The sequence below is a fragment of the Eucalyptus grandis genome, chromosome 1 (assembly GCF_016545825.1).
Source record: "Eucalyptus grandis isolate ANBG69807.140 chromosome 1, ASM1654582v1, whole genome shotgun sequence".
NCBI classification, from domain to species: domain Eukaryota; kingdom Viridiplantae; phylum Streptophyta; class Magnoliopsida; order Myrtales; family Myrtaceae; genus Eucalyptus; species Eucalyptus grandis.
The window spans coordinates 39,936,598-39,952,472 of NC_052612.1; the positions used below are offsets into that span (position 1 = coordinate 39,936,598).

The 15,875-nt window shown below is 43.2% G+C and overlaps 1 protein-coding gene and 1 pseudogene across 1 annotated transcript; one reads left to right on the plus strand and one right to left on the minus strand.

Moving 5' to 3' along the window:
- Positions 1 to 614: 614 nt before the first annotated feature.
- Positions 615 to 2,772, minus strand: LOC104442242 (4-hydroxyphenylpyruvate dioxygenase). The gene is made up of 2 exons (XM_010055598.3): positions 1,540 to 2,772; positions 615 to 1,008 (listed from the first exon to the last, which is right to left on the minus strand). The coding sequence occupies exons 1-2, from the start codon at positions 2,697 to 2,699 to the stop codon at positions 822 to 824; spliced, it is 1,347 nt and encodes a 448-aa protein (XP_010053900.2). The 5' UTR covers positions 2,700 to 2,772; the 3' UTR covers positions 615 to 821.
- LOC120286703 overlaps positions 2,698 to 15,875 on the plus strand; it is a 17,297-nt pseudogene continuing 4,119 nt past the window's right edge.

The window sequence follows — 15,875 nt, forward strand, 5'->3', positions numbered from 1 at the left end:
TTATGTGTTTTCATAATTTGCTAAAATTCTGTCTCTACGGATAAGAGACGATAGAGAGAGAGAGAGAGAGAGAGAGAGAGAGATGATCTCTACCTTCAACAATCAACTGGCTTTGCCTAGAAAGCGATTCTTCTGATTGGAGTTTGAAGTACTTAGGATTGTTGTCACACAGTACACCGCAAGAGTTAGGGTATCATAAATACTATAAGGTGGAAAACGGTTCATGGGCAAAGGGTATGCCAGCTGTCGTCATGGTACTCATGTCCGCCCTGATTGGGTCCACATGAATTGCTTTGCTATGCAAATTCTGCCAATAGCCAGATTGTTGGTCTTAAATCATACATCTCGAAAGTTATACAAGTCCTGGTAAGCTCCTAAATAACTTAGACGACGACTTGAATGGCCCCAGTGGTGATTGGAGTCGCTATCGTGACGTTTAAAGTACAATTGTATATGGTCCAAGATAGAGAAAACAACAAAGGAAACCGTCATTATCGATTTGTGCACAAAATTCATCCTTCCTTGCTGGCTCATGCCATGTCGTGCACTCTCCCATTTGATGATTAGAGAACTTTCTGTTATCGTTCATCAGAGAAGCACAATCGCACCCCAAATTCATTGGCAAAGAGTGTTTTATTCCACTATAATTAGCACTCAAAAGTATACAACAAACTATGCTTGCCACTAGAAACCCAGGCCTCAGTAAACAAATGGCCAAATGCATTCATTCAGGCGGAGCTGGCCCCAAAAGTATACAATGACAAACTATGCTTGCCACTAGAAACCCAGGCTTAGGTAAACAAATGGCCAAATGCATCCATTCAGGCAGAGGCCGGCTCCGAGACTCGCCGGGCCTCAAGCGTCTTCTCGTACTCCTCGATGGACTTGAAAAGCTCCGAGAAGTTGCCCTTCCCGAACCCTCCGCACCCGCCCTTCTGATACTGTTTCCCGTGATCGTCCGTGAGCATGCACCCCACTCTCTGTATGATCTCAATGAATATGGTCGGCCTGCAAGGTCAGGCAGCAAGAGAAACCAAGAAACCAGATGAACAACATCAGAGGAGGACCAACAGATACTTTGGACTTAGAAATTCACTGCTACACACTATTACCCAAGTTGGTTTTCACTCGAAACCGAAATCTATTAAATTCACTGCTACACACTATTACCCAACTTGGTTTTCACTCGAAACCGAAATCTATGGCAACTTTCTGCTCCTGACATCAAATTATAGTAACAAATTCAACCTAAATCCAAGGAAAAAATGGGGCCTTGAGCGACTTGGGCAACTGATGTAATCGAGGGTCTGTTCTATCAAGTGCATACATGCTGTTTTCGAAAAAGAATGTAGTCTATTGTCTCGTCGATAATGTAGTCTATTGTCTCGTCAATGATCGACCAACCCATGTTTTGTACCCTCAAACCATATCCAATCCACGATCCATCCTCAATTCAAAGGTTTACATGCCCATAGCTAAAGGAATTGACTTTGGCGAAGACTCAAAGGAGAGAGCCTGCCTGAAATCGAGATCACATACCTGTCACCCACGGGCTTGGTGAAGATCTGGAGCAGCGTCCCCTGATCGTCCCTGTCCACCAGAATCCCCAGCTCCTCGCACTCCTTGATCTGCTCGTCCGTCAGCACGTCCCCGGCCCGGGCCTTCAGGTTCCGGTAGTACGTGGGCGGCGGCGACGGCATGAACTCGAACCCACCCACGCTGCTCCGCTTCCTCATCTCCCTCAGCGTCCGGAAGATGTCCTCGCTCGTCAGCGCCAGGTGCTGCAGCCCGGCGCCCTCGTTGTGCTCGAGGTAGGTCTGGATTTGGCTCTTCCTCTTGGTCCCGAACACCGGCTCGTTCATAGGCAGGAGGACCGTCTCGTCGTTGTTCGCCAGCACGAGCGAGTTGAGCCCGCTGTCCCCGGTCCCGACGTCGTCCTTGGTGAACTCGGCGAACTCGTGGAAGCCGGTGAACCGCTTAACGTACGAGATCGCCGGGCCGAGCTCGGGGACGTTCCCAACGGCGTGGTCGAGCCTCCGGATTCCGAATTCCAGCGGGAAGGAGGAGATCTCGTCCGTCGGCTCGAACCGAGGCAGGAACCAGGAGTCCGGAGAGGAGTCGCCGCGATCGGAGGCCGGGGTTTTGTAGCTGACGTAGCGGAGGACGACGTCGCCGTAGAGGTGGACCTCGGCGACGGCGGCGCGGCCGTCGAGGACGACCGGCGGGGAGACCGGCCTGGCGCCGTGGGCGACGCTGGTGCGGAAGGCGGCGTCGGCGTCCTCGACCTCGACGGCGACGGCGCGGACGCCGAGCCCGTGCTTGGCGGCGAAGGCGACGCAGTCGGAGTAGGAGAAGGAGGGGAGGGAGGCGGTGGCGGAGGGGTCGAGGCCTTCGGAGGCGGCGATGGAGGGGGAGTAGGGGGCGGTGAAGAGGAAGCAGAGGTCGCCGGAGCGGCAGAGGTAGGAGGCGTGGGTGGCGTTGCCGGTGGAGAGGTCGGACTTGGCGACGACGGGCATGCCGAGGCCCCAGGCGAAGCGGCGGGAGACGTTGGTGGCGTCGGTGCACCAGAACTCGACGTGGTGGAAGCGGCGGACGGGGAAGCGGTCGGACCGGGGGTTGGACCGGACGAAGTTGGAGAAGCCGACGAGCTTGAACTCGTCGGAGCCCGTGGCGACGCCCCCGTCGTTCTGCTTGCCCATGGTTTTACGTTTGCGGAAGCGAGCCGCCGGTGGTTTTGCTCGGTTAGCGGGGACCGTGGGAACGGACTGGGGTGGGATGGAGGAGAATATAAGGAAGGGCGGGGGACACGTGGCGAGAGGTGAGAGGAGGGAGAGCGGGGGCGAGGCGGAGCACGTGAGCCGGGAGGAAAATATAGAAAGACGTGGCGAGGCTATCGGGGAAGATAAGGTTCACGGTAAGAAGGGAAGGGGTTGGTGTAGGGGAGCGGGCAGGTGAGGTTGTCCGGATTACTATAAGTCGAAGCGGTCAAGTGGAATTGAAACTCTGCATTGGCTGACCGGTCGGAGGAGCGACGCGGACGGCCCACCCTATCTATTTTTTGGGGCGGAGGTGGAAATCTCGAAGGCTGACGGTGGAGATTTGACAGGCGTGTCCTTTCGAGGTAGACTTGTTGTTGAAGATCTCTTCGACCAAAAAGACCAAAAAGACCAAAAGAAGGTTGTGGAGGATCTCCCCCGATCTGGGAAATGAGGACAATGGGGACATTCGACATACCCACGTTACGCGTGGGAACGAAATTAGATCGTGCCTTGACCAGTGTTTTGGTTTAGTGGAACCCTGTTGGTGTGAAATTCGTCAAAGCACCAATTTTCCACTCGGGTAAGGACGATCTTTAGCTTCGCATTTCACGCGGAAACTACGGGATTTAGAAGATCATGACCTGTTGAGAGATAGCTATGATCGGAAAAATTAGAAAAGAGATTGCTATGATAATTTTTTATGACATTTTGTTCACATTAGGCTATGTTTGATAAGTAGTCAAACATGTATACCTGATTATATTCTTTTATTATTCAAAGCAGAAAAAAAAAAAAAGAACACAAATCCATTTGATAATTTATTTATTTATATTTTTGTTCGAAAACAAATTTATTTTTGAGAATAAATTCCAAAATCAAGCTCACTTATTTTTTTTTTTTTTTCTTCTTCTTCTTTTTTTCTTTGGGAAAAAGCTACCAAAAAACCCCAAACTTTGCATAGAGTGACAGATTTACCTAAACTTTATTTTATGACATGAAAAATCTCGAAATTTGTTAATCGTGACACATTTACTCCATTAAGGGTATTTTCGTCTTATTTTTTCTATTTATATATATTTTTCTTCTTCTCTCTTCCCTCCGTCGGCCATGGTAGAGTCGGCGGAAGGAAGTTGGCGTCTAGCGAGGGTTGCCCTTGCTGGTGTCGGGCGAGGGTTGCCCTCGCCTGGGCTAGCTAGGGCTGCCCTCGTTGGCGTTGGGCGAGGGTGGCCCTCGATTGGGTTGAGCGAGGGCCCGGCGAGGGGTGCTCTCGCCAGCGTCGGGCGAGGGTGCCCTCGCCAAATCTAGCGAGGGAGGCCCTCGTCCGACGTCGATGAGGGCCGCCCTTACTGCGTTAGGTGAGGGCTTGGCGAGGGTGCCTCGCGGACGCCGGCTTCCCTCTCCGTGGCTCCGCCATGGCCAGCGGAGGGAAGGAAGAAGAAGAAGAAGAAAAAAAAAAAAAAAAAAGAATTTTTTTTTTTTTAAAGTAAAAAGATCAAAATGCCCCTATAATTTAGGGTAAATGTGTCACGCAAATGAAAGTTCGGGTTTTTGTGTCACAAAGAAAAGTTTGGGGTAAATGTGTCATAGTTAGCAAATTTCGGGGTTTTTTCACGTCACAAAACAAAGTTTGGGATAAATCTGTCACTCTTGGCAAAATTACGGGTTTTTGGTGGCTTTTTCCCTTTTCCTTTTGCCAATTGTTAGTCTTGACGATGGTCGGCGATCGAGCTTTGTCGGCGGGCGAGCTCGACTTTGCCAACCTCACCCGCATTTGGTGAGGCCATGCTCACCAAGCCACTAGTGAGACTCCACCTCACCTAGCCAATGTGAGGTCAGCCTTGCTATGACTAAGTGACGCCACGATCATGGTGGCTGGGCGAAGGCAAGTCTTGCTAGTAGCTGGCTGAGGCTAAATTGTTGAGGTTGCGGGTCCTTGTCTGGTTGGTTGCCGATCATCATTAAGGCTGGCGATTGGTGAAAGAAAGAAGGAGAAAATGAGAAAAGAAAAAAAGAAAAAGAAAAATGTAATAAAATTATTTAAAAGTTAAAAGAAATTCTAAATAAAAAAAAATAAAATTTGAAGGTTGTACCAAACGTATTTATGTTTTGGGAATAGAAATTTTGTTTAGTTATCAAACCTCTTCAAATGATCATAAACTCGTTTAGAGAACAAAAAAAAAAAAATTATTTCCTGGCAGAAATTATTTCTGGAAATATAATGGTTGCTAAATACACCATAAGATTTAATCAAGATATTTCTTTTCTTATTGTCTGCATTTCTAGTGATTGCTTGTATATCTCACTTTGATTGTGTATATCGATTGGTATATTATCTTAGATGATCATCCATCAATATTTATTTAGCATTGAAATATACTGAAATTTCACGATTTCTCTCTTTTGCATTATTTTTATTTTAACTTTTGTCTAACCAAACTAAAATGCACAGCACAACACAAAGCACACTCTTTGGAGCCGACATGAGCAAAATATGTCGTGTCGTATTTGGGTGATCTTTTGCACATGTTAAAATCATGTCCTGTCCACAAGTTTACCAATCTAATGAGCAATCTTCACACATTGAGACTTTATTACCGAATATTTACTAAGTGCAATTTTGATTCTTAAAAGCTTCGGATGCGTGGACTGCAGTGTTAAGCCATTAGGCATGAAAACATAAGCAAAAGAGAGAGAAGTGCTGACTAGTAAATATTCTTTCATTTGGTAAAAGAAACCATTTCTCTGCATATCACGTTTCCAAGAATTAAATGAGTTGATTTTTCAAACTCCCAAGATTTAACATGATTCTCTGTGCAGTTCATGGTGCTATTCCACAGCTACTTAAATGCTAGCAAGCCAAAACAACAGATGAACAAGAAAATGTGTTATGCATACCTCATCCAGATAATATACAACCTTACTACTGTATCGCATATTTCTTCTAATCAACTCTGCAACTGCTGTTTCCTCTGCACTCATTTTAAGAGAGGATCTTCCTCGTCAGTGATGTTTACGAATGCCTTGATGTGCTTCTGGAAGGATGATGCAGCTTGCTCTCTCTTTCCTCTAGTCATCCGAACTGGTCGAATGTGATGGCCATCGGGTAGAATGTTTCTGCTGCCAATTTATGAAACTGCTTGTAACGGTACAAGAAATCAATCGAGTAAACGACTTCACTGATGCCCATGAGAGCATGCAGTCCCTATTCTATGGCGAGACCAGTGCATAGGACAATGCGATGAATATTCACCCCACACCGTATGAAGACGAGATGGGTAGAGACTGGTGAGCAATGGAAGTAGTCGCTTTGTTCTTCTTTCTATGTCGCAGAAGATAGAGGTGAGCATTATTTGTTCAGCTAAGTTTATAATGTTGGAAAGGTAGGATCTTTTCATTTTTTATATCCAGATTGAAAGTAGAGGTGTTAAAATGGGTCTTAGACCCATATATGACCCGGGTCACCTGTTTTTGACAAAAAAAGTAGTTAAATGAGTTTAACAATTAAAGATTTTGATAGGTGGGTCTTAAATGGGTTGAATGTAGAACCCATTTTCAATCAAAACCTCACAATCTCTCTCTTTTTTTTTTTTTTTTTGGTTTGGAGGAGGAACCGGCTTGCAGCCGATAACCGCGCCATAAACCCCTGGTGACACTTAAGCGGGAGGACCCACCACCCCCGAGTCACACTTAATACACCTAGCGCCTCCCCTGAGTTTTGAACCCTTCACCTCTTCGTTGATGATCAGTAGAGTTTTAGCTAGTGGAGCTACCGCGCCGGTGGTCACAATCTCTCTCTTCCCTCTTTAACTTTACAAAAATATATTATTTTTTTTTATAAAAACCAAAATTATAATTATTTTTTCTTTCTTCTTCCTCCGGTGGGGTGGGCCGGTACGATGGCCGGCGACCAGCTAGGCGAGCCTTGAGCTCGCCGGGGTCTAGCGAGGCGCAGGCCTCACCGACGCCCGGCAAGGCTTGAGCCTTGAGCTCACTAGATTTGGCAAGGCAGAGGTCTTGTTGACATCCGGTGAGGGGCGAGCTCGAGCTCACCCGATGCCGGTGAGGCGGAGGCCTTGTCGGTCCGTGAGGCCGATGAGGCTCGAGCCTCGAGCCTCACCGATCCGGCGAGCCTCGAGCTCGCCAACGTGGGTGAGCTCGAGGCTCGCCTATGGCCAGCCATCGTCCATCGTTGTGGTCGGCGGCTAAAGAAGAAGAAGAAGAAAAAGAAAAAGAAAAAGAAAAAAAAAAAAAATTTAAAAAGAAAAAAAAAATTTTTTTGATTTTTAAAATAATTATTTTAAAAATTATAAAAATTAAATTTTTGTTGTAAAAAATATTTTAAAAATTTAAAATATATAAGAAATTTGGAGGTATTTCTTGTCAATAAAACCATTTTAAAAATACTTATTTAAAAATAATATATATATATATAAGAAATAAGCTTGGAGGTATTTTAGTAATATAATCTTAAAAAAAAACATAGGAATAAGTTTTTCTACGGGTATGGGTTGGGTATGGGTCGGAAAATTTACATTAAGTATAAATGGATCATAAATGGGTTAATGCGTCAATTTGGGTTGGACCATTAATGACCCCATCCAAACTTGACCCGACCCACCCGTTTAATAGCTCTAATTGCAAGCAGTTAGAAGTGATGACCATTATAGAAGTTCTTGCAAGGATAATCGCATGGCTTTAATAAAGGTTTCCATGGGAGACAGAGGGGCAAGATGCTTCATATATGAAATTTTCAGTTTCTCCACGAACCCCGTTTCCATAGAATAGAAGAACTCTGCAACTTGGCTTGAAGAAATTAATGCAATGAGCACACCTTACATGAAGGAGTTGACATGCCTCTAGAATTTGAAGCTCATCAGAAGCTTGCCTAAAAAATCCAGCACGATCCCTGAAGTTTTAGGAGCTGCAACCAAAATTCAGAGAAATGTTAGGAATGGCATTATTGCGGTTGCATTCGAAAAAAGTAATAAATCCTTGCAACTACAGATAAAAAACACTCACCAGGCCTGAAAGCCAGAAGTTGACTAAAGGAATACATCATGTTGAATTTCAGAAATGAGATGTGTTGGGAATAACAGATCCCCGAAAAACCGGATTCGACACTAAATCGAACCCTTAAAGTAATGCGGAAGACGAAGCCCGGAAAAAACACGTATCGCCGATCGTAAAGCACACCACGGATTCGAGCGTACCTTGTTAGCCACAGATTAGACACCGCGCCGATAAGAGGAAGAGAGTCTGGCCCTGTTCGATCCGATGACGCCAATTCGCCTTGAAAAGGGAGAAGATAGTGGCCTTGTGCTTACTGTTCTTTTTGGAGGGAGAGAGAGCGTTGGAGAGGACGTACGTACGTTATGCGCCAAAAGGTGCATCCTCTCTCTCTCTCATCCCTTTTATACGTTCCCTTATCAACGGGTCCTTATCCTGTGGGTCGGGCTTTTAGGCCTAACATGGGCGGATGGACCAACTTAGGCCCATCACTATAAATAAAACCATCATCTCCCACTTGCATATGGTGGGCTGAACAGGATTCTCTTTACCTCTCTTCAACATTCATACCGGTGAATGATCCGTGCGACCAGCATACTTTGAGAGCTCGTTGCCATACATCTGTTAGGAATATATAGCAGCTCATAATGGGCATCACACTTCGAGTAGATTTAGTATGCAGCACCTTAGATCGATTGATCACATTTATATCTCTTTTTATCTCTTTTAAACAATAATATATATATTGTATTCACAATTATGATTATCACAAAGACAGTCATAATTGGTTAACCGGTGAATACAAAAACTACAATGTGATTCTCCAAAATTGATCTTCCTCTTTCCTTCAAACTCTTAATTTCAGTTCAGCTTGCTTTTTCTAGAAATGCCCCATTAGATCGAATCAACTCATGACCATTGGTAACATCCTAAGATAGCAAACACTAAATAGAAATCTTGAGAATAAGTAAGAGTCATGAGGGGACTAAAAAATTGAGGAACTCTTTTCCTCAAGAGCCTCAAGAGTCTCACACGACATAAAAGTTGAGATCAAACTTTTGCCAATCTTATTGATCGTTTCATGCATACGTAGTATGAAATACATATTACGGTATTAACTCCTTTCCCATGGAGCGTATGTCTACACCTTTCAATACCGTACAGATGATAGTTCGAGACATACCCAATGTCTAACTTGAGTTCACGTATCTACTCATTCACAAAATTCATCGAACTCACATCGGCATCATAGACAGATAAAATAAAAATATGTGGGGTATTTTACTTTCGGACATAGTAAGTATTATGTCCTCATCTTAACACCCAGTTAATGCGACATACGTATTTTAAGCTTGAGCTCTCGATTATCACCTAGATAATAAGCTTAAAAACAGTCTCATCTTTATTTATCACACAGTAAATAGAGGCGATTATCCGTGTGAGTGGGCTAATCTTATATCTGTCCGACATACTTTCTCAACTTAAAGTAATACACTAAGCATTAAGATGCATAAAGATCAAACAAAGATTCATAGGCATTAATGATGAAAAACACAAATTCATCAAATGTGAACGTCAGTGGAAATTACAATCCAAGATATCGACTCTACGCAATCTTAGAGATTTCATATGGCCACAAAACACATCTCTAGGTATTGGCTTTGTCATAGGATCTATTACCATTCTATGATAGATATGTACTATAAGTTCACATCTTTTCGTGCAACCATATCTTTGACAAAATTATACTTGGTATCTATATGTTTGGTCTTGCCATGATATTTTAGATCTTTGGTGTACTCTTTTGCTGCTTGGCTATCGCAGTTAACTAACAATAAATCTGCAGCACTTCCAATAACACCTAAATGATCCAAAAAATCTCTTAAGCCAAACACCTTCTTATACTGCTGCTGATAATGCCACGAACTCAGTTTCCATCGTGGACAAGGCTATACACTTTTGTTTCTTATTGCTCCAACATATGGTGCCATTATTCGGTAAGAAAACAAACCCAAAAGTAGATTTTCTTTCATCTAAATCTCCTCTCCAATCAGCATCAGAATAGCCTTTGAGTTGCAGATCCTTTCCATAATAACTCAACGTATAATCAGGAGTTCCCTTTTAGATACCTTAGTATTCTCTTAACGGCTTTCCAACGTGCTTGACCTGGGTCGGATTGGTATCTACTCACCATTCCAACTGCAAAACATATGTTAGGTCTTGTATACATCATAGCGTGCATCAAGCTCCCAGCAGCACTAGCATAAGGAACATGTTTCATTTGTTCATTCTCTTGTGAAGTCCTTGGACACAGTCTATGGCTCAATTCTTCATCTTTTGCAATAGGAGTGTCTATGGGTTTACAATCCCATATCCTTCAATTCAAAGTTGGAAGACAACCAACTCTTGACATTATTAACAAACTCCATATTGCTTTCGGCAATTAGTATATCATCAACATATAATGATATGATCACTAATTGATTCTTGGATCTTTTGATATATATATATACAATGATCCCCATCTATCATTGTAAAGTCATATGCCATTATGGCATTATGAAAACGTATATACCATTATCTTGACGACTGCTTAAGGCTATATATCGACCCCCAAAGCCAACATACCTTTTCTTCTTGGCCTTTCACTATGAAAACAACAGATTGTTCCATATATATATTCATTCCTCTAATTCTCCATTGAGGAAAGCAGTCTTTAGATCCATTTGATGTAACTCAAGATCCATACTAGCCACCATTGCCAGAATAATGCGAATCGAGGTAAATCTCACTACAGGAGAAAACGTATCTTCATAATCAATTCCTTCATGTTGATTATACCCCTTCACCACAAGGCGAGCCTTATGCCTTTCTATCGAGCCATCAGCCTTTCGCTTTATTTTGAGAATCCACTTGTTCCCAATAGCTCTGCGTCCTTTTGGAAGATCAACCGGTTCCCAGACTTGGTTTGATTTCATTGACTCCATCTCCTCTTTCATTGCATAAATCCATTTTTCCTTACTAGGGCAATTCAGAGCCTCATTAATATTTATTGGCTCATCCTCATCTTGTGGAGCAACCATAAAAGTTTCCCTTTCAATGTCAAAAACTTCGACGAGGAATACTCTGGCAACTTGTTCGCCGTATGGAAGATTGTACACTTAGCACATCATTCCCCATAATGCTCCCACTAGGATTAGATAATGATGACATCGTCTCATCATATGGTTGTATTTGAGAATGAGTTGAATTCAATTCATCACTTCTCATTGTTACTCCCACTTGGACGAACTCCACTAATATCATTATCTTGATCCAAGGTTTCAAATAGGAAGTAATCTTTCCCTATTTCGCCCCTCTTAGGAAATTCATCCACTAAGGATGTGACATCCCGTGATTCAAATTCAGTTATACTCCCACTTTCCTGCTCACCTATGAACATATACCCTTCCGAGTGTTCGGAGTATCTCATTAGAATACTCTTCTTGCCTTTAGGACCAAATTTCCCAAACTTGTGAGAGGACTCATGAGTATAGGCAGCATAACCCCATGGCTTAAGAAAACTTAAGTCCGATTTTCTACCTGTCCATAACTCATATGGAGTGGAACTAACTGATTTGGAAAGCACTCAGTTAAGTATATAGGCAGTTAACAACGCATCACTCCAAAAAGTGATATGTAAGTTAGCATGCGCCATCATGGACCTAACCATTTCCAGTAGGGTTCTGTTTCTTCTCTCGCAACACCATTTTGTTGAGGAGTATATGGAATAGACAACTGTATTTCTATTCCTTTTCATCACATTATTTTCTGAACTCATCGGATAAATATTCTCGACCTCGATCGGATCTCAATGCTTTTACTTTCTTGTCTAATTGATTTTCTACCAAGTTCATTAAACCTTTTGAAACAACTTATTGCTTCAGATTTATGAGAAATCAAAAAGATATATCCGAATCGAGTATAATCATCTATAAAAGTGATGAAATAAACAGCCCCATGCCTTCCTCTCACATTCATTGAACCACAGACGTCAGAATGGATTAAATGCAGAGGAAATTCAGCTCTTTTATCTTTTCCAAATGGTTTTCTTGTCGTTTTCCCTACTAGGCAATGCTCATATATGGGCAAATCGACTTTTTCAATGTTGCCCAACAAGCCCTCTTTGGCTAGTCTATTAATACATTATTGGCCAATATGACCAAGTCTAGCATGGTACACATTCACATCATTATCATATGAAATAAGAGACGTGAAACAAGGGAATAACAAATATTGACATAACTACAGTCAACATTTAGTACAATAAAAACATCCAGAAAATGACCACAATCATAGTAGTTTGTATCCAAATACAAATCTACACCGTTATTACGGAAGTTCACACTAAAACCAAGCTTAACCAACACCAAAAAACAGAGACTTAAATTTCGACGAATCTCCGGAGCATATAGAACATCATGTAGGAACAAGGTGCGTCCATCACGCATGTTCAATTGGCAGGTGCCAATCCCTTTAACTTCATCTCTAGAGTTATATTCCACATAGATTCACTTAGTTCTAGTTGGTACTCGTCGGAATTCCACGAAGGATCCTCTATCCTTCGCTACATGATCTGTCACTCCTGAATCTACAGTTCACAAAGGATTTGATTCAGCTAATAATACAGAACTTGACACATAAGCTAAGTTCTCAAATGTACAAGAGGTGTTTACCTTCTTTGGCTCACAACAGTCGCGAGCATAGTGACCCTTCTTGTCACAATTGTAATACCTCACCATTGACATTTTCTTCACTTGAGGACGTTTTCCTCTCTTGTGTTGGTTAACTCTTGATCTCTTGCACTAATGACTTGATCCTTTGCTTTCCCACATATTGAACGAATCAATACGTTTGTGCTTAGAGCTCAAAGCCCTTTCTGAGCTAGAACCAGCATTGCAAATATCTATTTTCGGCTCACATGCCGTCAAGCGGTCCTCTACCAGCTCAAGGTGGCGCACATCATCCTCAAGATCTTCCATAACATGGTCAAGAGCTTCTAGTACTTCTTGCTTTTCTAGCACATATTAAATCTTCATATTCAATATTTCACAATTGTTGCCGTTCACATCAGCAATTACGTTCTTAGTTGCTGAATTCATCAATCTGAACACATTAGACATATATGCACAAATAATTAATGCCTATCATTTATGCATCTACTTTACACAGATCCATCATATCAATGAATAATTTCAAGTAAGGTTTCAGAATCAAAAGGTCACTATGTTTCCAATCATCCTCCAAAAATCTTAACTTAAAACTATCATTAATATAATTGTCTTATGCAAAATAAATTCTATGAAGTTACAAAAACTTCTATAACTACCTGACTAACTACCAACAAAGCAATCATCAATAATGTAAAAGCAAAGATAATTGATATCCAATAAAATAATAATGCTTTCAACTAATACAACAATAAATTACACTAAGTAATATATCCAAAAAGAAATATCAACATAGAAAGAGATATTCAACACTCAAAAAACATCTCAAACTAATCTAAGAAATAAATAGGGAAAGTCCATTCTAATCTATTAGTCAAAGTATCTGAGAAAACTGAAGGCACATTTGCCAACCATGGAAAATTTTTTGGAGAGCTCTCATGTCGCCACCAAGGCGCATTCGCTCTGCGCCATGTGGCGCTTGATTTAAGGGTTGAAGTTTTAGCCAACTCAATCCTATAATGCTCTCTTACAAAAGCTTCCACTAGCCTCCTATAACTCGGGACCACGTTGACCTTCCATAGCCGATCTAACATTGCTTGCCATTCAGGTGGAAGAGTATTCATCAAAACCGGCACCTTCTCAAAATCCGGCATGAGATAACCATTCCAGATGATTTCCTATATCATCTGATTGACCCTGACCACGTGTGATACTAAATCATCGTCATGCCACCGATAATCAGCTAACTATTTCATCAGCCTTTTCAGTCTAGCTCTTCCTTCGTCCGTTCTCGGGATTGTAGGTATCCTTGCATAACACATCATAGTTCCTGCAACAAATGCAAAACCAACAAATGGATCACTTATAATCCACAATAAACAAAATGAAAATTATATAATTTTCCATGATTCATGCAACAAATGCATAATAAAAAATGGATTACCTTTAACCCACATGACATAATTGAAAAAGAAACAATTTTTTTTTTCCGGGTCAACGGTCAAAGTCAATGGTCAACGATCGTTGGTCAACGGTCACGGGTCAATGGTCGCCAGTCGTTGGACGTCGGACCGGTCGGACCGGTCAAGCTGATCGGGCCGGGTCGGAAGAACCGACCGCATGTGCCGCGCGCGTGCGCGGGCTGACGTCACGCAGACGTTAGCCGGCATGTGTTGTGCGCGTGCCAAGCGTTTGTGGGTCGGGTCGGGTCGGGTCGTCGGTCGAGTCGCCGGTTGGTGACCGCTCGGCCAACCGTCGTCGGCGCTGACGTCAGCGATGACGTCATCCCAACGGTTACTGATCGTTGGATGACGTCATGCTGATGTTAGCACGTGTCGGTCCGCCGACCGGCGCGTGTCGGTTCGCCGCCGGCGTCGCGCACGTGCCGGTTCGCCGACCAGCGCGTGGGACACATGCGCTGGCCGATGCCAGCGCTTCGGGAGCGTCGCGCCCACGCGCAATGGCTTCGGCACGCGCGTGTGGCGCGTGTGGCGTCGCCGCGGCGCACAACATGTCGCCGGACTCGCCTCGACGACCTCTTTCACCTAGTTCCTTCAGAAATTGATTTTGACTTACGGAAACTCAGAAAAAAGGACGAACAGGGCTCGGGTGTCGGGATTTCTTGCCCCGATCCGTACGGCCGAAAATTTTCGTGAAAAAACAATAAAAAAACATCAAACAGGTCGGGAAAACGTGAACTAGGGCTCTGATACCAATGTTGGGAAGAACGGATCCCCGAAAAATCGGATTCGACACTAAATCGAACCCTTAAAGCAATGCGGAAGACGAAGCCTGGAAAAAACACGTATCACCGATCGTAAAGCACACCACGGATTCGAGCATACCTTGTTAGCCATAGATTAGACACCGACGCCGATAAGAGGAAGAGAGTTTGGCCCTGTTCGATCCGATGACACCAATTCGCCTTGAAAGGGGAGAAGACAGTGGCCTTGTACTTACTGTTCTTTTTGGAGGGAGAGAGAGCATTGGAGAGGACGTACGTACGTTATGCGCCAAAAGGTGCGTCCTCTCTCTCTCTCATCCCTTTTATACGTTCCCTTATCAACGGGCCCTTATCCTGTGGGCCGGGCTTTTAGGCCCAACATGGGCGGATGGACCAACTTAGGCCCATCACTATAAATAAAACCATCAAGATGCACAAAATAGTAAATAAGCATTATACAAAGACAGTGCAGCCTCTTTCAAGGATGCATTCAAAAAACCGTTAGCACTAACAGATATGGAGCTCAATGACGTCAATGTGCTCAATGCCTCGTTATCTTCTAATGCAGCATAGGCGACCCTTTGAGCAATGACAGATTGGCGATCTCAGAGGAGAAAACAGAAGAGGTAACTATTTGGAGGTAAACTAGTCCCTAAAAGGGTAACCATTTTTATCCATTCTTTTCCCTAGTACCACAGTTATGCACTTTTGATGGCTGGTTGATCTCAATTATGCCTGATTCTACACATTGCTAAGACTTCAATGCGATACGGGGCGAGCTGTTATACTTGAATATAGCAGTGCTTGCAAAAAGAAAGGGCTCTCTACTTAATGCCAATGAAATGTTGGCGATTTGCTTTAGAGTTTCCATACCGAACCATCTAACGATTGAATCTTGATTCAAGATAACAGCTTCTCCGGTAAAAGGATGTCTATATTTTACCCTGCTGAGAAAATCTCCTATGAAATAGTGAGATGAATCTTATCAAATGAGTGTTGACCGTCTGGTCCATCAAACATGCTGGCCATAGCATACTCTCTGGTCGGCCGTCGGGTATACATTCACCTGTAAAACTATAACTTTGCCCTCGAATGTTGGGATGGAAAAGAAAAGAACCAATACTTTGGATCGATAGCTCCTTAGCAATAGGAAATGCAATAGTATCCAGAGTTATA